This window comes from Pristis pectinata, chromosome 29, assembly GCF_009764475.1.
Source record: "Pristis pectinata isolate sPriPec2 chromosome 29, sPriPec2.1.pri, whole genome shotgun sequence".
NCBI lineage: Eukaryota > Metazoa > Chordata > Chondrichthyes > Rhinopristiformes > Pristidae > Pristis > Pristis pectinata.
The window spans coordinates 8,510,853-8,538,396 of NC_067433.1; the positions used below are offsets into that span (position 1 = coordinate 8,510,853).

The 27,544-nt window shown below is 40.3% G+C and overlaps 1 protein-coding gene across 3 annotated transcripts in view; it reads left to right on the plus strand.

Annotated features, from left to right (window-relative positions):
• LOC127584217 (histone acetyltransferase KAT6B-like) overlaps positions 1 to 27,544 on the plus strand; it is a 131,982-nt gene that overhangs the window by 64,052 nt on the left and 40,386 nt on the right. For 2 of the 3 annotated variants that reach the window (XM_052040838.1, XM_052040837.1), the window contains exons 4-8: positions 3,853 to 3,968; positions 7,961 to 8,042; positions 10,649 to 10,781; positions 14,349 to 14,668; positions 17,272 to 17,390. In XM_052040838.1, coding sequence (XP_051896798.1) covers positions 3,853 to 3,968; positions 7,961 to 8,042; positions 10,649 to 10,781; positions 14,349 to 14,668; positions 17,272 to 17,390 — 770 coding nt within the window. The other variant, XM_052040839.1, reaches the window with a different exon arrangement.

The window sequence follows — 27,544 nt, forward strand, 5'->3', positions numbered from 1 at the left end:
GTTCTGCATGTGGTTTTGCTGCTTATGCTTTTGTGATCCTGAGAATCCAGTGCATTGCATCATGGAGGCTCTAGGGTGAAAGTGAATGTGAAGAGCAACAAATTTACTGTAACTCCCCGTTTTCCTGTTCTGTTGGTGCCTGGAGTCCAGAATAGGCATTATAATAGATGATTGATTGCATGACCCTTCTAAGGTCAGCTAACTTCAAACCTCAAGAGCCAGGGAAAGAAATTACAAATTTAATTATTGTTTTTACTCATGCCAGATGACAGGCATGTTATGCAAAATGTTTCAAAATCCTGCTCATTAAAGTGGCATTTGAAGTGCTGTTTTTCCCACCAGTTTAAACAAGATTTGTGTTTTTCTTTAAGTTCTTGTGTTTGTCTCAATTTTTCACTTTCACTTTCTTTCTAAAACTCTCATGAACCCCTTATCTTTCATTGTTTTTGATCTGAGCTCTCAGTTCTTTCCATATCTCCTTTTCTCATTGTTTCCTTTTTCTCTCATTTGTGTTTATTTCGTATTTTCATATCTCTTTTCCCTTTTCCCCCTTTTTTCCCCCCTCTGTCCCTTGGACCTCCACAGCACTTGAGTCCCACTGCCCTTGGTGACTCTTTTCCCCACTTTATCTTTTCCTGTTGCTCATTCTCTCTCCATGTTTCTCTGCCCTTGGTATTTATTTCTTTTCTCTTGTTTGCTTTCATTCATTCTATTTCTTGCTGTCACTAATGCTTCTGCTCTATAATTTGTTTTGTTGTATGTTCCACCTTCGTTTAGCTATCTCTCTTTTGTTTCCTCATTTTCATGTCTTACACAAGTATCAGCAATGACTTGGATTGTCAAATTCAAATATTAACTTTTAGTTATGGTAATACTATCTGACTTCCTGTCTGCTGAAGAAGATGGTCATTTTGAAGGTTTGGACCTGTTTTAGTAGATGGACAGGCATTTCCCATTTTAAAACCTTGCAGGATCCAAACCAGTTAACTGCATAAAGGTTGAGCAGCCTTCTCCCAATCAATACAATATCATATTGAAAGCAACTATGCAACTGAATAATAAGTTCACACAATAATCAATAAATGGAGATCTGTATTAATTCCATAACATTGTCTGGGTTAGAAGATTCTGCTTTCCAAAGTTTCTCTACTTAATCCAGAAGTCAATCCAAATTATGACAATTGTCCCCCTCTGTAGTCCAGTCTACTCTTGTCATTTTTCTCCCTAAATAAAAATTATGATTGAGATGGTTGAGAAAAGAATGAAGCTTCCATGACTTAAATTTTACTCCTGTTGTTCTATCTGAAGAGTTAGGTCTTTGCCATCTTGTAGAATTGTTCTCAAGCAGTTTAAAATTTCTGGATAAGACATATGGGCTTTCAAAGTCCTGATTAACTGAGGATACTAACTGTATGCTGAACTGGTCAAAGACAGTGAATGACAATTGAAAACAGCATCAGAATGTTCAGCTTTTGCTACTGCTGGATAAGTGGTGACCTGAGTGGATCTGGGAGGTGTTGGAGGCAAGGTAATTGAATGGCAGTGTGGAAGGGCACTAGGACAGGGGTAGTGAGGCATTCTGAATGGCAAAGGCAGAGACCAGAACAGGAAGATTGACGTGGGTAACGTTGGCTCAAGATGATGAACACCCTGAGAACCGGTATGCATCCCTTCAAGGAAACTTCAATTGAATTGGATCAAAGGAAATAACATGTTTAAATGGTGACAGTAACTAACTGTAACTGTTTGGAGCACGGGGTTAATCTTGAAGTCAAATAATAGCATTGCCTCAGTATACGAGCACTTCTATTGGCTGGTTGCATTATCCAAGCATGAGAAAAGTCCTCACAGGAAGTAAATTTGGCAACTAGGAAGTGCAGAGAGATGGAAAGTATACACAATTTATTACCTGCATCTCATAATGTCTGTTGGTTGCTAACGTCGGATAGAGTTCATGTTATTGTGGGTGACGTACATTCAGAGAACCACCACATTTCAGCTTCAGGACGTGCATGTGCAGCTTGTGAGATGCAGCAATCAGAGGTGGTTCTGTTTTTCAAACTAACATCAATTTAAGTTAGGAATATTTTTGTTTGTGAAATATTTGTGAAAATCTTATTCAACTGTAACCTTGCTGATTGGTGTCAATTTAATTCAGATTAAGATGTTGCTTCCCCAAGGGGAACCCAAATTAAAACAATCCTACACTGCTTAGATTGTCAAACACTTATGCTCTGGAACATTTTGTATAAAGGAATAATGCCTTGTGTTTGAGCAGATCCAAAATTAATTAATTTAGACTGTAAATGGATCCTTTGAATACTTTCTTACAATTGTACAAATAACAGGGAGAGGTTTTTTTGCCTCTCATTCGAAGAGACATGGTTACTGCTGCAGGCGGTGTAGTTCATCTATGTTTCATCTATGGTAAGGCTTCACATTAGTTAGTGTCATATCATGGAAAAGTATGTGTTGCCTATTCCTTGGTGTTTGATTGAAAGAAATACTTGTAGAAACAGTTCTCTGCTGCAGCACATTCCTCCCTGACACTCCACAACCCTCTCCCAGAGCTTCAACACTAAAGGCAATTCCCACCCTCCCTGCCCAGTGTTCCAACATCTAAATCCCAGCGACCGGAACACTGACTCTATTCAGTGTCTCCACATCTCATCAGCTCTTTCCCATTACTTTTATAACCCCCAAAGCATCATCACAACATTTAAACATCCACTGCTCTTTAGTACTTCAGCTTATAGAATCAGAATCAGGTTTATCATCACTGACACATGTCGTGCAATTTGTTGTTTTGCGGCAGCAGTACAGTGCAAGACACAAAAATTACTCTTTAAGAAGAAAGAATGCAAAAAGAAGAATAACAAGGCATGGATTCATGGACTGTTTAGAAATCTGATGGCGGAAGGGAAGAAACTGTTCTTAAAACATTGAGCCTATACAATGCCTGGAGCACCCTTCCAATTGGCATTTTTTTTGGAATTTTGGCATGAAAAGGCAAGCGTATAATTTGGTTCATAACTAAACATGATAATTACTGCTGAGTTATGGTTACCATTTTAAAAAAAAAGGTGGGCAAAATCTTATAAATTGAACCTGAAAATACACCATTAGGCATGGATAATAGATGCCAATGGCATCCACATTTAATGAAAGAATAAATTTAAAACAAAATCTCCCTTCCTGCTTGGTAATAGAAACCTAATGTTAGTTACAATAAATCATAGGCTGCCCTACACTTGTTAATTTGCTTGAAACATGTACACTAACCCATTGAGTAAAGCCACAGAAGATCCATAAGTATCTACACTTAAGTGTTGTGTCTAGCACACATTTGTCACACTTGATTGTGGTTGTAAACATTCTTAAAAAATGAAGGAAGTAACTAATCATTGACCTGGGACCTATGAGTGTGTATAATTGGACTCTCTCTTTGCAATGGTTTACAAGCAGTTACAGTTATTTGGCTTTTTCCTCTTAGATCACTTGCATACTATGGTCTCTTAAAGAGACAAACCAATTGAACAACCAAATGTTGTGGCTATGGTGCAGACTACACCATGAGTTTTTTGTTAAAATACTTGTGTTTATTTTCATAAGACTTTGTCCTTTCAAAGTTCAGGTGTAATTCCACTTGTACAAAATGAAACATTATAGTATAGAATTTGAGGATTTTTGCCTTTCTGTTCCTCCTTCACTTACTTTGTATATTTCACGGCAGCACATTACCCGCCAACAAAAACCTCCTTCTTGAAAGACTTATGATTTCATGTGTCCATGTGAATGAAGGCTGTGTATGTCTGGATGAAAGAGTCACCTTCATCTCTGCTGTGTTTCCAGGTCACCCGTCCTGTTTGAAATTCTCTTCGGAACTAACAGCTCGTGTGAAGGCCTTACGATGGCAGTGTATTGAGTGCAAGACATGCAGCACCTGTCGGGACCAGGGGAAAAATGCTGTAAGTGGCTCTTCAATGCATGTGGCAAAAAAGTCTCTACATTTTGTACCAACATAATTGTGGGTCAAGCAGCTGCAGAACTGGAACCGTTCATTGGATCTTTCAGGTGTTGCTGCTGATCAGATTTTGTTTGAGTCCAGTAAAATCCATCACCACTTTTTAGTAATATTCAGTCAAGAAAGAGTATGTTTGCTTATGTTAATTTGGCAATGCTGGACAAGAATGTTAGCCATTAGGGCAACAGTACGTAGCCATGAAATTAGTAAATTAATGGAGACACAAGAGACTGCAGATGCTGGAATCTGGAGCAAAAAAACAAACTGCTGGAGGAACTGAACAGGTCAGGCGGCATCTGTGGAGGGGAATGGACAGTCGATGTTTCGGGTGTCAAGACCCTTCATCTGGACCGAAAGATAGAGGGGAGATAGCCAGTATAAAGAGGAGAGGGGAAGGGATGGAGCAAGAGCTGGCAAGCGATAGGTGAATCCAAGTGAGAAGGGGTGATAGGTTGATGGAGAAGGGTGGAAATAGCGACAGAGACTGGGAGGTGGTAGGTGGAGGCAACAAAAGGCTGCGGATGATGGAATCGGATAGGAAAAGAAGGTGGACCATGGTACCTGATAAGGGAGGTGGGGAGGGCAGATGGGAACAGTAGGGGGAGGGGCCCCAATAAGAGGAGTGTGTGGGTGATGGGCAGATGGAGTGGGTGGAGGAGAGGAAAGAAACAGGGTGATAGGAACCCCCTTTAAATTAATGTGTTTGATTGATGTTTGTTGGACCAAATATCACAAAGTACTTGCTTTCCTTTAAGTGGCCTCTGAAGTCCACCTGAAGTGATGGAGAGAGTATAGCATCTTCATCTAACATAAGATATAGCAGCTGATCTTTCACCTCAGCACCACCTTCCTACACTATCCTCGTCTGTCTAAAATCTATCAACTTCTGCCTTGAATATATTCAGTGACTGAGCCTTTAGAGCCCACTTGGATAGAAAATTGCACAAAATCACTACCCTCTGGGTTAAGGAAAATGTCTCTCAGAAAGGAACACTCCTTCACTGCCATAGCGAAGTGGTAGCCTTCATTATCTGCCCATTACCTCCTACCTTACCTTGTAGCCATACTTGTGACTGGATCCTCACTGCCATCAGACATTCCACTCATCTGTAGCTGTGTTCAGAGTTAAGGTTGCACAAATTCGAATGAAATTTATCTCAAGACTTCAAAAAGGAATTGTAAATAGTGTTGGGGTTCTGTAAAGTCTAATAGTAGCTCTGAGGTATTACATTTTGTTCACTTCACTGTGAAATACACTCAACAACAGTGACAGTCTGAGTTGCTTCAGACCCGGATTGTGTTCTCAGAGCACGTTGAGTCTCACATGAAGGTGAGATGTCGATGAGTGTAGATACGTCACCGGTGTTGGTTGTTGTGGGAGAAATTTGAATTTGGAAATTGAAAGAAGCAGCACATAACAAGAAGAAACAAGATGGCCTTATCATTTGCTTGTGTTTGGCAGCAGTTCATTCTTTTGCTTCCTGCTCAATGGCATTTTGTGAAGATTTGGAATAATTTACCTAATAACATTTTAGAACAGGAAGAAAACGTGAAACCTTAGAAGATTACTGACATTTTCTTACCTCAGTCCCACTCAGTTCCCTTGGTATAATCCTCAGTCTATTTTTCTCCTTACTTAATTGAACAATTCCTTTGTACCACAATACATTAAGCTGTTTATTATCCTTTGTGGTGGACTAAAAGCTAACTGTATTTCATAATTTTTGACAGGAATTATTGATCACTTTATCAAATGGTTCTGATGCATTAGTGTCTTTACTGATAACTGGCCTATTTTGTGATGTTTAACTTCAAGACTTTAAGTATATGCCAGCTAAGCTTAACTGTTCATTTGAGGGTTGCTCTTTGTGATCTTCGAAGTTTCTTGAGCCTTGAAATCCAGTAATGAGTCAATGTAATGATCCATAAGGGATTGAAATGGTAGCTGTCTGAAGGTACCGAATATTGAAAGGGAATAAAAGTGAATATTTAGCTTTGAAATCTGTTTAAGTAAGCAAAGCATCAAAGCTTTGAACTTTTAGTCCAGTTCTCATTATCATTGCTCTCAAGGGCAGTGGTTTTACCAAGTGGGGACTGCACCAGCAGCAAAAATAGAATTAGATGTTGAAAGCTTGGTATCTAAGAGAGCAGAACCTTAGCCAAGGTTTCGGGTGATGAAATAAGCTAACAGAGTAATTAAGTTACAATATTTTGTGCTGATCCATTCAATTCTTTTTTAATAATACTCATGCTGTAGATTAGGTAAAATTTAAACATCTGTTTTTACCTGTACTACATCAATGCACTTTGTACTAACTCAATGTAACTGCACAGTGTAATGAATTGACCTGTACGATCAGTTTGTAAGACAAGCTTTTCACTGTACCTCGGTACAAGTGACAATAATAACCTAATACCAATACCAGTGACACTCAGTGAGATGCTTATTGATGGCATTGAGCACTGTGTCAGAAATGTACAATGGATTTGTGGAATGGGTTAGTAAGAAATTAGGAACATAATTAAATTTTCTGTGTGCCATGGTAGATAGTGGAAATTCATTCTTTAAACTATAACCTTTAAAGAAAAAGCTCTTAGCATGCTTCTCTCATCTCTTAAAGTTATTGAGTGCTGATCAGAAATGGGGCCTTGGCAATGTCCTACAAATAGGTGACAGTAGGAAGGGTTAGGGGGAGAAAGCTGGAGAATGGGGTTGGGGGGGAAAAAACTCAGCCATGACTGAATGGCGGAGCAGACTCGATGGGCCGAATGACCTAATTCTGCTCCTACATGTAATGGTCTTTTAAGTGGCAGGACTCAGAAAGGAATCTTGGAGGTGTCAGAAAGAGTAGGAAAGTCAGCTCAACTACAACCAAAATCTTGAACCAAGCCTCTGAAATCTCCTGCCAGCACTGTTCCAATGCTGTCCTGTCAATCTCCCACTTCAACCTCTCTGTTGACTTGAGCTCAACTCAACTCTTGCTGTCAATTTCCTCACACCCATCGTATCCTGTCCATTCATTATTGCTGATCCACCATGATTCTCAATCTGTTGTTACGTGTGATTTTAAAATTTTCATCCCTTTTTTAAAATCTTCTTGCCTCCTTGTCTCTGAAACTTCCTTCAGCTGCAGATGCCTTTGATATTGCTGGGCTGCTCCAATTCTGAGCTCTTGAATGTCCTCAAGTTACATTGCTCCATCATCGGGGGCATTGTTTTAATTATTTGACCCGAATCTCTGGAATCGTCTCTGTCTCTTCCTTCTCCCTTCTCTTTTAAAACACACAATAAGACATACATTTGCATTGAAACTTTTTCTCATCTGCACTAATATTTGCATTTGCTTTGATATCCGTTCCTGTGAATTACAGTGGGATAGTTAGCTTTGTTAAAAGCCTAGAATAAATGTTTTACTTTTGTGAAGATGGCAAAAACAACTTGCATTTATATGTCTTTAATATTGCCAGACTTTGAAGGTGAGTTAAAGGTAAATACAACAAGGTTTTCTGATGAGGAGAAGGATTTTCTCCCAGACAGAATTACTATGGTTGAAGGTGAACAAGTTTGTGTGTAATAGTTATGACGGTTGTTGCTATTTATTGTAATATCTGCCTGGAAATGATGCTAAAATTACTGTTTTTAAGCTATAGTAGGGATTTTGTATTGTTGCTCATAATCTGATGATCCATTTCTATGAATTGTGTAGTTAGTAGAAGAAGCCAGCCCAACTCTGGAATTAGCTGCTTAGAGCAAATTTTCACAAGCTATGTTCAACAAATTACAAAGAAACTATTTATTGGCTGCATGCTGAAGCTGAATCTTGTATATTCCAGCCCCTGTGGTGTATTTGAGTCTTTGTGGCAATCAATAAAGTCCGATGTGTGATGGTTCTATTTTCTAATAAAGACTAGTAATCTTTATCACTGTCTCTGCAGGATAACATGTTGTTCTGTGACTCCTGTGATCGAGGTTTTCACATGGAGTGTTGCGATCCACCTCTCACCAGGATGCCCAAAGGTGAGAATTCTTCTCTTTTGATTATCCATACACAAGATATGGACAACACTGGCAAGATCAATGTTTATTACCCAACCCTAAATAATTTGCTGGGCCATTTCAGAGGAGAGTTAAGAGTTACTCATGTTGGTAATGACTGTCTACGTATATGATTTAGTGTCAGGCAGGGAAAAGATAGCAGAGTTGGTGAAGTTTAAACATTGCTGAACCAAATATATCATTGGAATAAATTTGACAGTTTCTTTGATAAATAGCTTATTATTTCAGACTAATTCCCCAGCCGCCTCGGTAGGATTTGAAGTCCCGCCTCTAAATATTAGTTCAGTAACTTAAATGTACCCATTGATGAAATTCAGTTCATTAAATAGTCTGTCAGTACAATGAATTCCCAGCCTGATTCTTGTGGTGGTTTCAGTGTTCTACAGCTCATCTCCCACAGAAAGCAATTCTGTTTAAAATAGGTTAGTGTAAATAAATGTTTCATTGTTCATAACTGTTGAAGTATTGAATATGTTACAAATTTTAAATGTTCTTGTCACTTAAGAAAAGAGACCAACTAGCCCTTTTGCAAGAATTACAGGCTCCTGTGGAAGCCAACACTCATAAAAGCAAAACTATTTCTTAAAATGAACTAAGCATGATTAAGAACAGCAGCAACACAGCTTGTTGTATTGGTTATTAAAGGGTTGCATCTTATAGAACAACTGACGGATTTAAAATGTTATACTGTCATAATTTGATAACGTGGCCTTTACCTCTTGTACCCATCTTTGTGGTTTTTCAATTTCCTGTGGCAATAAGGGGGTATTTTGTTTTGAAACCTAACTGGCAGGAAGCCCAGGGAAACGGTTGGAACTTGTGAAGAATGAAATCAACCATCCTGTTAAACCAGCGTTACCCATAATTTTGCAAATTCTCCAAAGGGCGGGTTAAGTTAAAAGTGTTCTTTTATTTCTCCACTATTGAGATGCATCAGTAGTGCCACATTTATCTCATTTTAGCAATATGGAACAACACACGAAGGAGCTGGAGGAACTCAGCGGGTCAGGCAGTATCTGTGGAGGGAAATGGACAGTCGACATTTTGGGTCGAGACCCTTCATCAGGACTGGAAAGAAAGAGGGGAGGTAGCCAGTATAACAAGGTGGGGGAAGGGGTGGAGAAAGAGCTGGCAGACGTTTGGTGGATCCAGGTGAGGGGGGGGGGGGGGGTGATTGGCAGGTGAGGGGGGGGGGAGAGTGGGAATGATGTAAGAAGCTGAGATGCGATAGGTGGAAGTGACATAGGGCTGAAGAAGATGGAATCTGATAGGAGAGGACAGTGTGGACCATGGAATAAAGGGGTGGGAAGGGGAACTGGAGGGAGGAACGTGTGGGTGATGGGCAGATGGAGAGGTTGAGGAGGTGGAAAGAGACGGAGTGATGGAGGCCAGGAAGCTGTGCTGATCAAGAACATTCACAGTTTCAAAATGATTGACAGAATACCATGGATCAGCTAGATGTGAATAAGCTAATCGGATATGTGAAGACATTAAGCACAGCAGGTTATTATTTAACAAATGAAGGACAGAAAAAGAAACTAGGAAATGTAGCAATAATATTCTTTTGCTAACAGAATAGTTAACTATATGCTACAAATTCCCAACATGGATGATGGAATAAATCTTAGTTTCAAAGAACATACATGACTGTTGATTTTCAACAAATGGGATCCAGGAATATTGAAAATTCCCCAACACTGCACAGTGAGCTAAAGCTATTCTTGTTTGGAACTCTTATTATGTTATAATACATGAGACTAAAATTATAACATTATTATGTTTATTTTATAGAACTTAATTGAATTATTAAATTTAAATTGAACTTCAGCTAATTAGTCAAATTCACAGATTTACGACATAAAGCCACTGATTTAACTTCCTGCTAATCACACTGTTCTTTTTATATTATTTAATAGCTGTTCAGATAAAACCTCATAGATTAGAATTTGTTGATTATAACTGGACATACATTCTCTGCGATTAAAACTCAGAAGAATAGTAACATCCTGTATGTTCAAATCCATTGCTATAGGTAACTAAAGTTGCTTGCAATTCACAGTCAGATGTGCAGTCAGAGTGTATAAGAAAGATTTGCATCCTCCAGTACAGCATTTATATGTACATGCGTAGGCCTATAGTTAATTTTTGACATCAAGCTGATGTGAACACCAGTGCTGAACACTTGGTTAATTCAGTGATGTGCACAATCTTCAAAATGCAACAGTTCCTGGGCCAAATACCTGGAAAGCAAATATTTTCTCAGTTTACATTGCCTGTGCTAGCTGTAGCTAAAGTGACTTCTGACGCACAGGATCAGTGCACCAAACAATTAGTTTATGGATCCCTTTTATGAATCCAATAATTCTGCTGTTAACAAACTGAAGAGGTAGAGAAATATTGGTACCTTTGAAAGCATAATTATAAGGCATACTTGCCTTGGTGTTCTTTTCTAGTAGATTACAAGCTTTGTAAATGTTTTGTACTACTTCAGATTGTGAGCTTTGTGTAAATAGAGATATTGCAGGAAAAACAAACAGTATCAATCTGATTTTGCAATTCCATCACAGGCATGTGGGTGTGTCAGATTTGTCGGCCACGGAAAAAGGGAAGAAAACTGTTACACAAGAAAGCGGTACAGATTAAACGGCGCTATGCAACTGCAATAGGGCACTCGAAAAATAGATTAAAGAAAACAACAGTGTAAGTATTTCCCAAGGTGAAATGTTGTGTTGGAATATTTTGTCAGGTGACCTCTGCTGTAGTGCTACAAAAATGGAGAAGTTGGGAAATATTCAGAAGTTCAGGCAGCATATCTGGACAAAGAAGCAGAGTTAACCTTTCAGCATTTCTTCACGGATGCTGTCTGACCTGCTGAGTACTTCCAGCATTTGTGTTTTTACTTAAGGTTTCCAGTTTTTTTGTTTTTTTGATAACTGCTACGCTACACTGGTTTGCCAAGACATAATAACAGGGCATTGCATGCCAGCCACTTTATCACACTGGCTGGAAGGCAAAATAGAGTCTGGGCCATGAACAGTTTCAGGAGGTAATTGGTGGTTTACTATTAGGATAAAACAGAAAAGTCTGGTATTACTTAGCAAATTGACAGCATCTTTGGAGAGCAAAACAGCCTTAAGGTTTCAGATCAATGACTTTTCAGAAATGTCCAGTGAAAGATCATTGACCTGAAATGTTTTTGCAACCTTCCATGCAAATTTTCTTTTTGGTATTGCCTTATCATTGTCACATGCACCGAGATTTAGTGAAAAATATTCGTTTTGCATGCCATCCAGACGGATCATGCTATAAATAATTACATCGAGGTAGTTAAAAAGAAAACCGAACACAGTACTCTTGTGTAGAAGCTAAACACCTATCAAAGTCCACTGAAACTATCACGCACCAATTTTATTCCAACGGGGATTGATTTTATAAACTGACTGGTGAATTACAAAAGAAAACCATTTACTGTATAGAACATAGAATAGTACAGCACAGGAACAGGCCCTTCGGCCCACAATGTCATGCCGAACCAATTACATTGATAATAAAATGCCCAACTGAACTAATTCCTTCTGCCTACACAATATCCATATCCTACCATTTCCTTCACATCCATATACCTATCTAAGAGCTTCTTGAATGTCCCTATCGTATTTGCCTCCACCACCACCCCTGGCAGCACATTCCAGGCACCCACCACTCTCTGTGTAAAAAAAAAACTTAGCCCTGCACATCTCCTTTGAACTTTCCCCCTCTCCCCTTAAATGCATGCCCTCTGGTATGAGACATTTCAACCCTGAGAAAGAGATACTGGCTGTCTACTCTATCTAAGCCTCTCATAATCTTATCAACCTCCATCAGATCTCCCATCAGCCTCTGCTGCTCCAGAGAGAACAACTCAAGTTTGGCCAACCTATCCTCATAGCACGTGCCCTATAATCCAGGCAGCATCTTGGTAAACCTCTTCTGCACCCTCTCCAAAGCCTCCACATCTTCCCTAGAATGGGGTGACCAGAACTGAATGCAAGAATAAGTCTCATCAACCACTACCCTCTGTCTTCTATGGGCAAGCCAGTTCTGAATCCAAATGGCCAATTCACCATGGATCCCATTGTAAGATGTAGGGTTGACAGGAGTCATAGGACCGCATAATGTTCAGAATAAGTATAGTCTTGTCTATAGAAAAGTCTTGAAGATTCAGCAAACGTATTTAATTATTTTTGCAGTCATAGCGAGGGAGACAGTGTAAAGATCTCTGAAGGGCAATTGTTACCTCACAGCTTGCCTGAGGATGAAATGGATAATCTTCACGCAAGGATTGATTTTTAAGTCCATGCACATGCTCAGCACTTGCAGAATCGGAGTCTGTCAACTTTACTGGGGTGCAAGTGCTGGTTATAAATAGACGGTATTGTAACACTTTATATAGCACTATGTTTCTGTAAAACCCACACTTCCTGTTCAGTTTGCTCCCAACTTCAGTAAAAATGGCAGGACTTGAAAGCAAACTCCAGCTAGCAAGGACTGATGTAAATGGCTTTAAGCTTTCACTCAAAAAAAAATTACACCTGAGGGTACTATTCTGAATTTTCCGACAGTTTTTGCTTAAACTGCAGAGCTAGAATTAGTTTGTACTTACTGGGTGGAACCTTAAAAGGCAACTTGTTTGCTTAATATTTAGTGCCAGCAAAATAGGTTTACCATGTTGTTTTTAACACTTGGTAGTGGTTACTGTATTAGCAGTCATTACATTATTGCATATGTGTTTCCCAGGTATAGAGACAGATGTATCTAATATAGTTTTGTTATTGCGTGTCAACCATGACTCATTTGATAGCACTGTTCTCTGTGAATCAATGTTATGGATTCAAGTCCTACTCTAGAGATGAAACTTGCCATATTCCACTGTGGGAAGTCTAATGTGAAGAAAAATGTTTTAATGTAAATTGTTACCGTTTCTTTTAGTTTCCTGTACCATTCAGTTTCCTGTACCATTCAGAATAACTTGCCAAAGCTGACCCACAGCTGACAGAGGGAGTATGGGTGAGAAAGATAGGGGACATTTTCATGAAGGGCCACCTAATTACCTGAAGTTCTCCAGTCCCCAGCTGTTTGCACCCAACAATGACAATGCAGTGGTTTGAGCTATGTGGTGCAAGTCTTTGCTGAACCAATAATACCTATCCCCACAAGGAAATCATACAGATCACACTCTGATTGCTTAGCATTTCGACTTGTTGAGTGCTGTTTCTCTCTTGTCTTTGGATCATTTGCTTCAAAACTGAATGAAATGAAATAATTCAGCCTTTTACCTTGCTTCATATTTACAGTTTGGAATACCCGGTTCCACACAGTGCCTGGTTCTACGCATTAATCCCCATTGTGAAATATTAATTATCGCTAATCAGTGCAACAGATATTACACTGGGCTTCCCATCATCTTCCAACCACCCTTCCTTACCAACACCAGCCCACCTTGAAAGTTAGTCGTGGATTTCAAATTCCATTACTTATGAAAACCCTAACCGCAGTCTCAGATCTTCAAAATTAGTCCTCTCCTTTACCAAGCGCTAAACAAGTATTCCCTGCTTCCCCACACCAACTATCCTCAAACTTTCAGTCTCACCCTTTGCAAAGAAAAAGCAAATGATATTCAGTGGCTGCTAGCTCATGACTATTTCCCAGCATATAAAAAAAAGTATTCATTTGTTCCATATGTAGAACTGGATAGAACCTTGCCATTGAAGATATGGAGAAGATACTATCTAGCTTATCACAGGAGATATAATTTGAACTTGCTTTTTGAAGATACCATTGTGTCCAAGTAAATATGGTGATTCCTGAGATATTCAGCCAAAAATAATGATGCTTGGCATCCAGGAATTGGTGGACCTCAATCATCTTTGTTTAAGTGTTGATGAAATGACCTGAATTCCAAACTCGCGAGGTCCTCCCCAGTTTACAAACGCCTGACTTACATACAGCCCGTACATACCAGCGAGTGTTTGGGAGCCCAGCGGGATGGATTTACCAGCTGCTGCGGGGCTGCAGGCATCTCCTGCCGCCTGGGAACTCTGTTCACGGCCACGTTTCTGACTTGCGAACTGTCCAGGCTACGAACAGTTCACAGGAACAGACCCTGCTGTAACCTGGGGGCAGACCTGTACTTGTTTTGTGGATCCTGTTGTTTTTTGACTGTGGAAACTGCAGGTGATCTTTGAGTAACTAAACGCTAACTTCAGCTGATCCTCTTTTCATCCACAGATCGAAAGGTTCTCAGTCATTCGACAAAGAGAGACAAGGTCCAGGTCGAGGACGCAAACGCAAAATCACAGCAATCCCTTCGTCTAAGTCGGGTCGGTTGGATGGACTGAGTGCTTTGAACTCGCGAACCAGCAAATCTTCCCGCCTGAAAATGAATAAGAAAACCAAAGGGCTCATTGATGGCCTTAGCAAATTCTTCACCCCTTCGCCTGATGGCCGCAAGCCACGGGGTGAACTCCTGGACTTAGCTGAGCAATACAGGCTCAAGAAAAAGGGGCCACGAAAATCAAGCACTTCTGACAGCGGCACATGGCCCACAGGTACTGCACTGACCTCATTAATCCCTGCATGCCCAGTATCACCTGAGGTTTCTTTACCAGCACCAAGCTGGTATTTAAGTAGCTTCAAACCATCTTCCTGTACTAGCCCTGTTGGTAACTTCAGTGAGCTGACATTTACTGACCAGTTAAATGTGTCCAGAATGCCCAAGTTAAGAAGGGAACCAGTTGACTCTCCTTCCTCATTTTATACTCCCAATGTCAGTGGTGAAGCAGACTATGAGTTAACTCCTCCTCGCCTTACACCTTGTGAACCATGTCCATCCATTGATAGAACTGTTCTCCCAAGCCACTGGGACAGTAGCATGAAAAACAGTTGCACTTTACAAACCTCACCTTACCTGCGGCTCAGCGCGTCTGTAGAAACGGCGGTTAAACCGCGGTCACGTTGTTTCCTGCCGTTTTCTGTGAGAGAGAAAGCAATAAGGGGCAGCCGGTGTAAAGTGAGACACGGAAAGGAGATCCTTTGGCACAGGAAGGGAAACGTGGAATTAGAAAGGAGTAAGAGTGCCGAGGACAAGGGTAAGAAGTGAATGCCATACCGCCATGCATCGCTAGCACTAGAACCTGGCTTTATATTGCGCTGTTTTTGGGGTGCTTCAGTCGCTGTTGTCTTTTGAAAGAGGAAGGGGGTGGGCTTATGCCATGAAAGTAGCTCTGCACCGTGTCATTTCAGCCCTTAAGTAAAACAGAAGGCACACAGCAGGTCCATCAAAATCGGGAAGAGAAAAGGTAGATTAACCTTTTGGCCTCTCAGCACAACAATTCTTTGTCAAATGCTGACAGTCCTGCTGTGTATCTTGTATATTTTCTGCCTTAGTTTCAGACTTCCAGCATTTGCAGTGTTTATTTTAATTGCTGAACTGTTTAATTTGGCTGGGTTATGGAAAATATAGAGAGAGGTGGCTGAGCTGCAACACAAAAGAGCAATACCACGTGCCTGATCACTTCAGGCTACCTCCAACTGGTCCAGAAAAAAGCAGTGACATAAAATGCATGTTAAGGGAACCATGCTAGTATCATTGATGTCGGGCATCTCTTTCATGGCATGAGCAAAACATCCATTTAAAGTGGAAAATATTCCCAAGGTAGAGTTGGCTGACATATTCCTGCCACGTGTAGATTGTTAAGAGCAGGTGACGAGCTATTCTTTATTGTTTCTTACAAAATTGCATATAGTAGCCATTGCTTTTCATTCAAAGCATTTTAGCATAAGGATCAGTAGAAATAGGACCACTCTGATCTCTCTGTCAAAGTAGAGGTATGAGTGTACTTCTAAATAGTTGATAGTGATCATGATTCTGCTGTTGTTTAAGTTGAAAAAGGCAATTATAGTTTTTCTTTGAAAACAGAGCTATAATTGCTCTCCTGCCAGTTCCCTTTCATACCACACATAATTCCCAGGGCACAGTAATGACCTTCACTCATCCTTTTGCCTTTGCAGCTCTTGCACCTGTCATGTAGATTGGTTCCATGAGTTTGAAAATCCCCATCTCTGTGAGGGGTTGGAGGCACTGAACCTCCATTTTGAAAACTTGCCCCTCGCTGCTTTGTTGTGGTGCATGCTGCCACGCCAGTGTGCCACACTGCAGAGCTAGCTTACTGAGATGATGTGGGCGTTTTTTGGTATTATGTTTTGATTAGGCATGGAAATAATTGGAGTTAAACTGAACTGAGACAACTTGCTTTAGTTTCTCAACCAAATGAGTGCTTCGTTCTAACTGTTGTACTATAAATATGCTTTTAAATCTATTTGATTCTAGCCGCTATTGCATTCTGCTGTGTCTCATGTTGCATTTTATATTTGTTTGCTTACATGATATTTCTTTATTGTAATTAACATTGACTATATTTGGCACTTCTACTTTTAATTTTAACTGGTTATGTAGGCTTATTGTATCATTTCAGTTTCTTAATAAACTTTGCCAACCCCTGCCAGTGGTGAATTCCTGGATTTAGCTCATGCATTGTGGAGGATGCTTCGAACAGAGTTGAGGTGCTTCCCCAGTGAGAGAAAAAGGGAATGGGAGGGCACATCAACCCATGTTCTGATGTCTACCTCCAGGAAGCCTGTTCAAGAGGCAGAGCACTGGCAGAGTCTTGAGAATGCTTCGCCTCAGTCTGTTGGTTGGGAAATGGTGCAGAACCATCTGAGACAGGTGAGTTTCACTGGACCTTCAGCATTTGAACTCTGAAACTGTTAATTCGGAGTCAAGAGCTCAGCAGCTGGAGGTACCGCAGTCAGTGCATCCTCTGTTGGCTCATCGGCTGTCAAATTGTGGCTGACATGCACATTGTTTGAATGGGAAAGGATACACGAAGCTCTAGCAAGCATTACAAAGCATCTGAGACCAAGCTAATGGACGACAGAACAGTTTTAATTTACCTGTCATTTATCCCTTAAGTTGGTTGCAAAGTTTTGAGGAAGTAAGTGCCATAACATTGTTTCATTAATTTTCAGCAACTATATTAACACAATAACATTGCCAGTTCCTCATTCTGCCTCTCCGTATGCATGAATAATTGCAGGAGGGTTTCTTGAAGGAAAGTCCCTTCATTAATAAAATGTTTTTCTGAATCTGCAGACAATCAGGGCCTGTGGGGCTGCAAACATGAAAATGAGGATGACCAATCGCTGAGCAAAGACATTGTGACGGAGAAAGACTTAGACTTATTTCAGCATGTTCAGGAAGTTGCACTGGAGGTGAGATATAGTCTGCCATTATCGGTGCATATTTGCCGGCAAACTGCTCGTGTTGCAGATATTGACGTCAGGATCAGCAATTTATTTTTATCTCATGCAAAGAAGAGTAGATGATATAAGCCTTGCAGGAAATGAAGATGTGCTGTGCTGATTAGAATGAAATTAATTTAAATACAGAAATATTATTTCTGTGTGCTGTTTTACACGAGGAAGTAAAATTCTATGGAATATTTACAAATGGAAAACATCACCAGACGTGTCAAGAGTATTGTCCATAAGAGAATGGTTAAGTGTGAAGCACTCAAAACCACGCAGTGAGACCCATAATTATATCTGTAGAGGAATTTTGGGTGCAAGCTGTGCAGACACATTACTCCAAAAGTGTTTTCAAAGCTACAAACAATGGGCATTTTGAGTTTGACAGTGCAATTGGCCCAGTTCCAGCAATCTAATTATTGGTTGAAAATTAACTTTTGCAGTGGAGGATAAGAAGTGATAAATATAGATTGATAAAATTGCATATCCAATTGTGAGACCATATGCATGAAAGTAATAATTGATCTTTGCATCAGCTAGTGCAGCACTGGTGCAACAGAACACACTACATCTCATCAGGTCAGCAGTGCTGGTCAATAGAAAACAAGCATTTTTGTCCCCACTTCTAAGACCCAGGAGCATAAGGAATATGAGCAGAAGTAGGTCAAAAGGCCTCTCAATCCTGCTTTGCATTTCAGTAAAATTATGGCTGATCCTATGCCTCATTATTTTCCAGCCTAATCCCCTCTGATTTCCTCATTGTTCAAAATATCATTGGTAATGCTCTTGAACATAACTCACCAACTTGCACACATTACATGCTGGAATAGAAAATTACAAAAAATGTACCTCACTTCACTTAGTTTCTGCTTATTTCAGTTCTAAATGGTAGGTCTCTCATCCTCAGTTGATTTCCCCTTAGTTGTAGACTCTCAAGCCAGAGGAAGCAGCCTGTGAATCCTTCTCAACATCTTGTACTCGTAGAGTTGCACAGCATAGGGACAGACCCTATGACCCACAACGTCCACGCTGACCTTCTTGACCATTTTGTTTGAACTGACGAAATCATCTTTCTTTGCTCTAAAGTCCATTAAACGTAGGCCAAGCGTCCTTAATTTCTCTTCATGGAGATGTATACAGACGTAAGTAGATTTAAAAAAAAAGAATTTCGAGTTTACATTTAACATTTAAAAGGGATATAGCTGGTAAAACTGATCTAATCAAAATTTGTGGTTGAGTGCTAAGGGCAAATTGAGATCTCCATCCATTCAGAAGGATAGAAAATGGTTCATGAATAACAAGGATTTGCTCACTTCCTGAAGCAAGTTTCATTGTGTGTTATTCAGATCCTCAAGTGTCTGACTTGAGGGCAAACTTTTTTTTGAGAGTAGTGTTCAAGTCTAACTGAGTTAGTCACTGCGTGCTGTCTAATATTTGTAGTAAAAGCAGCAGCAAATAAATCAAATTAGTAAATGGAGAATATACCCTTACATTCAGTAGTAATTCTTATAATTTGCAAAATTGGAGTTGCTGGTATAGGGAAAGACTCTTACACCTGCATCTAACAGTAACATTCAGCATCACTTCCCAGTTGGTAATCAAAATACTGCAGAAGCTGGAAATCTGAATTAAATGCAGAAAGTGCTGAGAATGCACAGCAGGTCAGAGTATTCTGTGAAGAGAGTAACAGTTAATATTTCAGGTCAGTGACCTTTCATCAGAATGAAGGTTCATTGACCTGAAACGTTAATTCTTTCTCCACAGAATACTCCCTGACCTGCTGAGGATTTCCACTGCTTTCTGTTTTCGCTTTTAGGTGAGATGCATTTTCTCCTCCTGGTTCTTACTATAAGTCTGTCTTCTGCTTTTCTCCTCATCCCTCATTCCATCTTCTACCTACTGTGAAAAACAGGCACTTTGCTGGCTAAGGCCACACAGTTACTTCAGATTTAATTCAACAGTTTCTGCTACTCAGGAACCGAAGTTCTTTTGTTTACCTTCTGCAAGGGACACTAGAAACAAGATTAAGCCATCCATTCATTAAGTGATGTTAATTGTGTTCATTTTTGCCAAAAATTGCCATGTTTCAACAATAAATTGGTATTAAAAAATATACAGCATCCCTGATATAGAAAAACTCCCGAAGAGTGTAACCAAACTAAAATAAATGAAACTGAGTTTAAGAAGGAAATACTGGGATGAGGTGACTTGAAGCTTGGTGAAAGAGAGAGGCTTTAAAAAGCAGGAGTGGTGAGAAAAAGGAGAGAGAGGGAGAGGAATAGGGAGAGAATTCCAGAGCTTGGAACAGAGACAGCTGAAGGCACAGACACCAGCTGAGGTGAAGTTCATGACATAGACTAGGGGAAACTTGGAGGAACCCAGATTTCTCCACTGGTTGTGGAGATGGCGGTGGTTACAGAGGTGGTTGGTTTTGAGCACAAGGATGTACATTCTTAATTTGATTGACCGGAAACTAGCATTAGTAATTCAGGTCAGTAAAATTTGTTAGTTAGTTGCATATTTAATCCAACCAAAGTTGGAATTCACTTTCCAGCATGAAAGTTGGAAATATTTTTTTTAACTGTTTGCATTAGTGGGACACCTGGTGGTGGTCAGAAAGCTGAGTTCTGAAATGAGCTGTGACCAATACGAGTACATTCTTATTGCCCTTTTTGTGCACACCTGTTGGCATGAAGCAAGCGTTCATACTGAAAGAGACGCAGAAGACATACGATGTAGGAAACTGAAAATAACTCTTGCATTTTGAGAGTTGTTCTTCTAAGGTCATATTAAAGTGTGTCTTTTGGATTTGGCACGGGAGCTAGTAAAACAACATATCCATGGAATTGTTGCTATGTTAGGAGCTGGAGCCAAACAGGAACTTGGCAGGTACCTTGTAGTCGATCCTATTTTGGCTTTGCTGTCAAAATAACTTCTCATGGCCAACCTGCCATTTAGCTACAGTTAGATTGCTAAACATTTGAATGAAGTATTAGCTTTCTCACACATTGCATAATATACCAGAGATTTTCACTTTATCATTTAACTTGCATGACTAACCCACTAGTTAGCTGTTGCAAATCCTTCCTGCTTGGCCTAAATGTTGATATTTGGTTACAACTTGCCCTTGGTCTTGTGCTGAGGTACATTTAAACAACATTCTCCACGTCCCCTCAAATGTCATAAAATGTCCAAAGTGCTTCACAGAAGCATCATATAACAAAATTTGACACTTAGTCACATAAGTCATTACATCTACCAGAGTGGGATTCTGGGGCTTTGGTTTCACAATTCATGTGAAAGACAGCAACTCCCTCAGTACTTTGCACTGAAGCGTCAACCCAGATTTTTCTGCTCGTCCCTGGAGTGGGACAAACCTGCAAAAAAAGTGAGTGATGCCAACTGAGCTTATAGCTAGCACTCCAAGTGTGTGCAGTCCTCCCAGCTGATGGTAAAAGCTTGGTGTGGACAACTTTGCCAAGGGTGCAGACAGATCTTTCCTATAGAATGCATTCATTGACAGTAGTTCTGATATCAGGTAGTTGATGTCACCCAAACTTGAAAGAGGATTTGCATTTGTTCTCTCAGCAAGCCACAGTTTTAGCTCTGTTGTCTTGGTGAGGGAATCTATTTGAGCACAAGCTAGCAAATTAACTAAGCAGGTTGTTCAGTGGAGTTGATCAGGGAGCAGCCCTCATTAGTTGCATGTAAGACTGAAACTCCCCTACCAGCAGCTTGAATTTTGAAAAAGGTCATCAGAGACAGGAGGGGAAATGTTGAAATTTAACCCAACTTTGCAAATACTTTGCCCAGTGTCTTCTGCAATATATAGTCTGCCATTATTAATTGTGGGCAAGTGTGTGCTGGGTAAAAACTGGAATAAACAAATGCCTTGGGTCCTCAAAGGATTAAGGCAGACTGCCAGTATTGTTCTGTGTGTCTGGTGTGTTTGCTTCTTTGAAATCATATGCTGCACACTGATCACGTGATAAATGTCACAGCTGCTGCGACACTTCAGTGGCCAGAGAGTTAACTCACATTTCATTTGCAAATAGATGAGGGCATAAGTCTTTGTTTTTTTTTCTCCTTTCTGTACTTGGCTTTTTATTCAAGGTAAAGTGCAGTAAAACTGTGGGTTGGCTTTGCAAATTTATGTTGTTCTGCTGCGTTCACATATTCATGTGTAAGCAGTTGTATTGGAGCCAAATGTCAACATTCCCACGTGGAATTCAACTGGAAGAGAGGTGGAGGAACATAGGAAGTGGTTTGATAACACGTGCATTGGCTCAGGTAGACATATTCTTTCAATTATTGGTGTTTATTGCATGATGTATTGTTTCAGAGGTCATTGTGGGCAGGAAGAGACAGTTTACTGCTCCACTGTGAAGTCTCTTTGAGGTAAGCCTACCTTGAAGAAGTTTTCCTCCCTCCTTCGGGAACCCTGTGAGACCCTCTCTCACTGCTCCCCCTCTGTGACCTCTGCTACTCTCCAGCTCTCACCCAGACTCGCTGAGTCCTGATGAAGGGTCTTGGCCCGAAACATCAACTGTCTGTTTCCCTTCATAGATGCTGCCTGACCCACTGAGTTCCTCCAGCTCCTCTGTGTGTGTGTGTGTGTGTGTGTGTGTGTGTGTGTGTGTGTGTGTGTGTGTGTGTGTGAGAGAGAGAGAGAGAGAGGAGGATACAGTTGCCAGGTTTTTATTTGCTGTTAATCTTAAGTTAGCTGAATTGAAGTTGCATCCATGCAGTTGGACGTTTCTAAGATGATAAAGAAATAAATTACTGACTTACTAGTTTATTGAACTTTGTGGGCCACTGGATTTCTGAATTGGTGTTTGCAAGGCCTGCATTGATTAGTAGCTTTATGTGATTTGAGGATTCATAAGAATCTGTTGAGGATGGGCTCGTGACTACAATTTTATAAAATAACGGACTTCTGGAATCAGTTGTGTATAGTCATATACTCCTGGAAGTGGTTGCACTTGGCTCTCTACCCAAGAAATTCATGGTGTTTTAAAGGAGGAATATGCAGTGTACAATGTTCACAACTTTTCTCTGAATGTTAATGTTACACTTAGGTTTGGAATAATTAAAACATAGATGCAAACAAAAGTATTTACCCATGCCTGATGGTGTAATAATAATCTTTAAAAAAAAATGGTGATGCAAGAGGCTTCAGGTGGTGGAATCTGGAACAAAAAAACAAACTGCTGGAGGAATTCAGTGGATCAGACAACATCTGTGGAAGCAAAGGGATGGTTGAACATTTCGGGTCGAGACTTGCATCAGGACTCAGATTGCAGAGGTGAGATGGCCAGTGTAAAGAGGTGAGAGGGAAGAGGGAGACACTGGCTGAAAGTTGGTAGGTGGAACCAGGTGAGGTGGGCGATGATGGGCGGATGGAGCCAAGTGGATTGGGGGTGGGGGGGGGGGGGCGGGGGCGGGAGTGTAGAGACAGAAGCTGGTGGGTGATAGCTGGAAGTGAATATGGAGAAAATTTAGGCAGAAGGAGCCAGGTGGGGGAGGGGAGGGAGATGGAGGCTACAAAGTGATGTGGAACCAGATAAGGGAGGGATGATGGGCAGGTGCCTATCATCATTCCCTATCTGGTTCCACTTATTATCCACCTACCTCCGTCTCTACACTTCCACCTCAACCTCCCCCAGTTGGCTTCATCTGCTCATCATCCCCCACCTCACATCCTTCCACCTATCACCTGCCAGCCCCTGCCTCATCCCACCCTCTCACCTCTATACTGGCTACCATCCATCTACATTCTCAGTCATATAAATATGTTTTATTGAGATAATTTGTCCATGCACGTGATCACTCAGTCACTTCAAATTTTGTTTTCAACTGCGGTCTTTTTTGTTTCTGCTCATACATCCTTCCTTGGAGTGCTGTCGAGACGAAAAATTTTACTGGTGGCTGAATGCTGTAAACAAAGTAGTTCAAACTGAAGATTTATGGTGCTCCTGGGAAATTTATTTCAAACTTTTGTACTCAGATTTATGTTTGTGCAAGTTCATACAGTTTGTTTTTTTTGAGAAGGTAGCCCCGATGAACAGGGCTTTGCTTTTACAGTGACGTTACTGGCTCATAAGCTTCTGTCATCAGTTAATCAGCCCTTGATGACCTGTACCTTCTGCAGTTTATTCTATGTGAAGTAATTGAAAATGGAGTAAACAGGCATTGGACCTAATTCCCAGGGCTTGATACGATAGTGCTTCAGCTTTGTGACTCACTTCCCACGTTGATTGAAAAGTCAGCCTGTATTGCTTGGTGTAGCTCCAGGGTACCGCACGATGACTTGCTGAATTCTGAGAGGACGCAAAGTTCTATCTATTAACCTTTCAATTACTATGACTCGGTGTGGGTTTCTAATCTCAGTTATGCATACAGAAAACAAGCTGATAAAAGTTGGGAAGCAGAGTTCCACAGGATCAATGTCAAGACCACTGCTTTTCACCATTTATGTAAATAACTTGGGTTCTGGAAGTGGGAACACAATTTTAGATTTGTGCCGCTTGTACTTGATGTGCCAGAGAAAAACGTTCATAAATTGGACAATAGACATGCACTGGCAAGTGGAAATTAAATTTATGTGGGGTTGAAAGGGTCGATGCAGGGATGATGCCTCCCCTGGCTGGGGTGTGTGGAACCGGGGTGGTCACAGTCTCAAAATAAAAGGTCAGCATTTTAGACTAACATGAGAATAAATTTCTTTGTCCTGAGGGTATTAAATCCTTGGAATTCTTTACTCAAGAGTCCAGTGGAGGCTTAGTTGCAGAGTATGTTCAATCTAGACGTCAATGAAATTTTAGATATGGAGTTAGTATAGGAATATAGAACAGAGAACAGAACAGTACAGCACAGGAACAGGCCCTTCAGCCCATGATGTCTGTGCCAAACACGATGTTAAATTAAACTAAATCTCTTCTACCTGCACGTCATCCATATCCCTCCATTCCCTGCATATTCATATGTCCACTTAAAAGCCTCTTAAGCACCACTATCATTTCTGCTTTCACCACTACCCCTGGCAGCCTGTTCCAGGGACCTACCACTTTCTGTGTAAACAAACAAAAACTATTTGCCCCACACATCTCTCTTAAACTTTCCCCCTCTCACCTTAAATGCATGTCCTCTAGTATTTGAAACTGGTATTTGGGTAAATGATCAATACTGACTTGGATGCATGGTGGAGCAGGTGTGAAGGGAAGAATGGCATTTATGTCTTATGTTCTTATGTAAATTTGGTCAGGATGGGTTGTATATTTTCATATAAAGAAAAAGGTGGATAAATTCCTTGGATAATGAAGTTTTCAGTGGGGTAGAGCAGTGGAGGGATCAAGGGGTGCAGATGCACAAACTACTTAAAAGTAACACAATTAGGCTACGAAAGAAGCAAACAAGGGACTGGGGTTCATTTCTGGAGTAGCAGGACTGGAAAGTTATGTTCCGCTTGAAGCACTGTGAACAGTGATGAAAGTTGCAAATAATATTAGCTTGAGTAGAACCATTGTGGAGAGGTTAGATCTGTGAGAGAAGAACGAACAGCTTGGGATTTTCTCCAGAAAAGGTAAGACTGAGGTGACCTCAGAGGTCTTTCCCATATCCTATAAAGCTCTCACACGTTCTTGATGTAGATTTTACTACTTTTGAGGGAAGGCAGTATTTAGAACTGGAAAGATGATAAAGCATCTAATAAATCCAGTGGGGAATTCAGGAGCAACTTCAGGAGTACTTTAGGCATATTGTACTGAAGTATTCAACACAAACACATGAGCAAGAAAGAATTAGATATGTTGATGAGTTAGGTACTAAAATAACTAAAAATAGGAGTGAGCCACACGTGCCCACAAACCCCACTCCCTCGTTCAATAAGACCATGGTTGATTCTGTCTCTTGCCCACTTTCCCGACTGATTCCCATATCCCTGGATTCCCTTCGTATCATACATCTAGCAGTCTCACTCTGGAACATACTCAACAGCTGAGCAATCATTGTCCTTTGGAGAAGAGAATTCCAAAGACCTGTACCTAAGATATAAAGGTCCTCTTCATCTCAGACCTACATGACCTATTCCATGTCTTGAGACCACTCATTCAGTGCTGCAGTCCATTAATTTGCTGATATAAGAGATCGTAATTTATTGAAGGGCTTCTTTACATCTGGTATTGAGCAATTGCTGTGTTCACTTTTCATTTTATTGTAATCTAATATATTCATGCACAGGGTGTTTCTGACTCTAGGCAAGGGTTAGGGTTTCCAAATCTCCCTCTGATTTTAACTGGCAATTAGGAATGAAGCACATTCCCAGACTGAGTGAGGATGGGAAATTCCCTTCCCTAAAGGACATTGTTTTGTTCTTAATGGTTTTCTGTTGGCACATAATTGCACAAAACCAACCATAATGGATGGTTTACCAAAGTAAACTCAACCACATTTGCTCATTGATGAGTAGGAGGTAGGTTTGAATGGAAATTGACCCAGAGGGACTGCATGGCCTTTGTAATATAGTTGTGCATTAGAGAAAACTAAAAATGTATGAAGCAGTAGTCTAGAAGTCAGTGTGTGTAATTTGATATATTTGTGTTAAATAATTTTTCTTACTGTGATGCAAAAGCCATGAAATCTGAATACTGTTTCCACACACAAATGTATCATAAATCTTCCTTCAGTTTGAAGGTGTGCTCTGGTAATGGTCTGTGTGACGAGAAGCTCTTTTTCCTAGAAAATTAAACCAGTTATGGTTTAGGTCACTGTGTACACATGATATAAATGTTATGGTTTAGGAATGACTAGGGCCAGCAAAAAGAAACTATGTCTTTAAATTATCTATAGACATTAGTGCTTGTGATTAGTTTAGGAGAAGTGGCTGAATTGCAGGGTTCAGCAGTATTGCTCTGTATTCATGATCAGCTCTTTCCCCAGGGATGAAGTATTTTCTTTTGTTTCCACAGACACTTGTGGTAATGATGTAAGTGTAAGATACCTTTTTCTTAAATTACTTGTCACCTGATTCAGAATGAAATAACTGTATCAGGAGGGCCCATGTGGAGAAAAGTGCTCCTTGGTATTGCTTTATATCCCTATGGAGGTATCCCATTTAACTCCATACAGGCCTGTCATGATCTTTCTTGCATTTTTTTGTTATTATTCCTCTTGTTCCTTAAATGGCTTTGTGTTTTATTTATTTGTACAGATTAACAGTTCTTTTATTTTGTACTTATGTCGGTGTTCTGATATCTGAATTTTTGACTGAAATAGAAATACATAGTTCTTTTAGCCTCAACAAACTAAGACTGCTTTGCATCGTAATCAGAGATATTTAGTGGAAAAACAAAAGCGAGAAAAAGGTTGACTCGATCCAATCAGTCAGTGTTAACATTTACACCTTGCATAGCTTATCGATCTAATCGTCACCCACTGTTTTCCCATCTCCCATCATCCCCTTTCCTTCGCTGATCTAATCTGATCTTGATCGTTGACACATTTTCTGCATTAGCTTCTCAACCTATAAATGAACTCTGCTCCCTCAGCCATCTGTAAGAGGTACTTCTTGTGCTGTTTTCTAAATCTCTTGTGATCTTTCAGTAACTACTTAGTATGGGTACCTCATGAAAGTTTTTGTCCCTCTGCCCTGCCCTGTTCGTTCACATTTTTAATATAGTTAAAATGATCCCATAACCAGTTGTGTTATAACAAATAAAATTCAAATCTAAATTTACACATTTCATACCAGGCAACATCTCTCTGGAAGGGTGTAGCCTGTAAAGAAATCGCAGCTTCCAAAAGTGGAATCAAATCAGAAGATACTGGAAGTAGTCAGTGCCTTCTGTTTCTCTCCCCACAGATCCTGTCAGGCTTGTTGACTATTTACAGCGGTTTATGTTTTTATTTCAGATTTCCAACTGCTGCAGTTCTTTGCTTTTCTCTAAAGTGGAACTGTCCTCAAAACTACAAATGCATTCATTCCATTCAAAGCTTCAAATTGCATAGGGGCTGTATGTTAGCACAGGGACTTGCAACCTCCTCTTCCCAAAAGCATGACTTTGTTTTTGTCCGTTTTATGATACTTAGAGAATATACTGGAATGTGAGGAAGCTGAATGA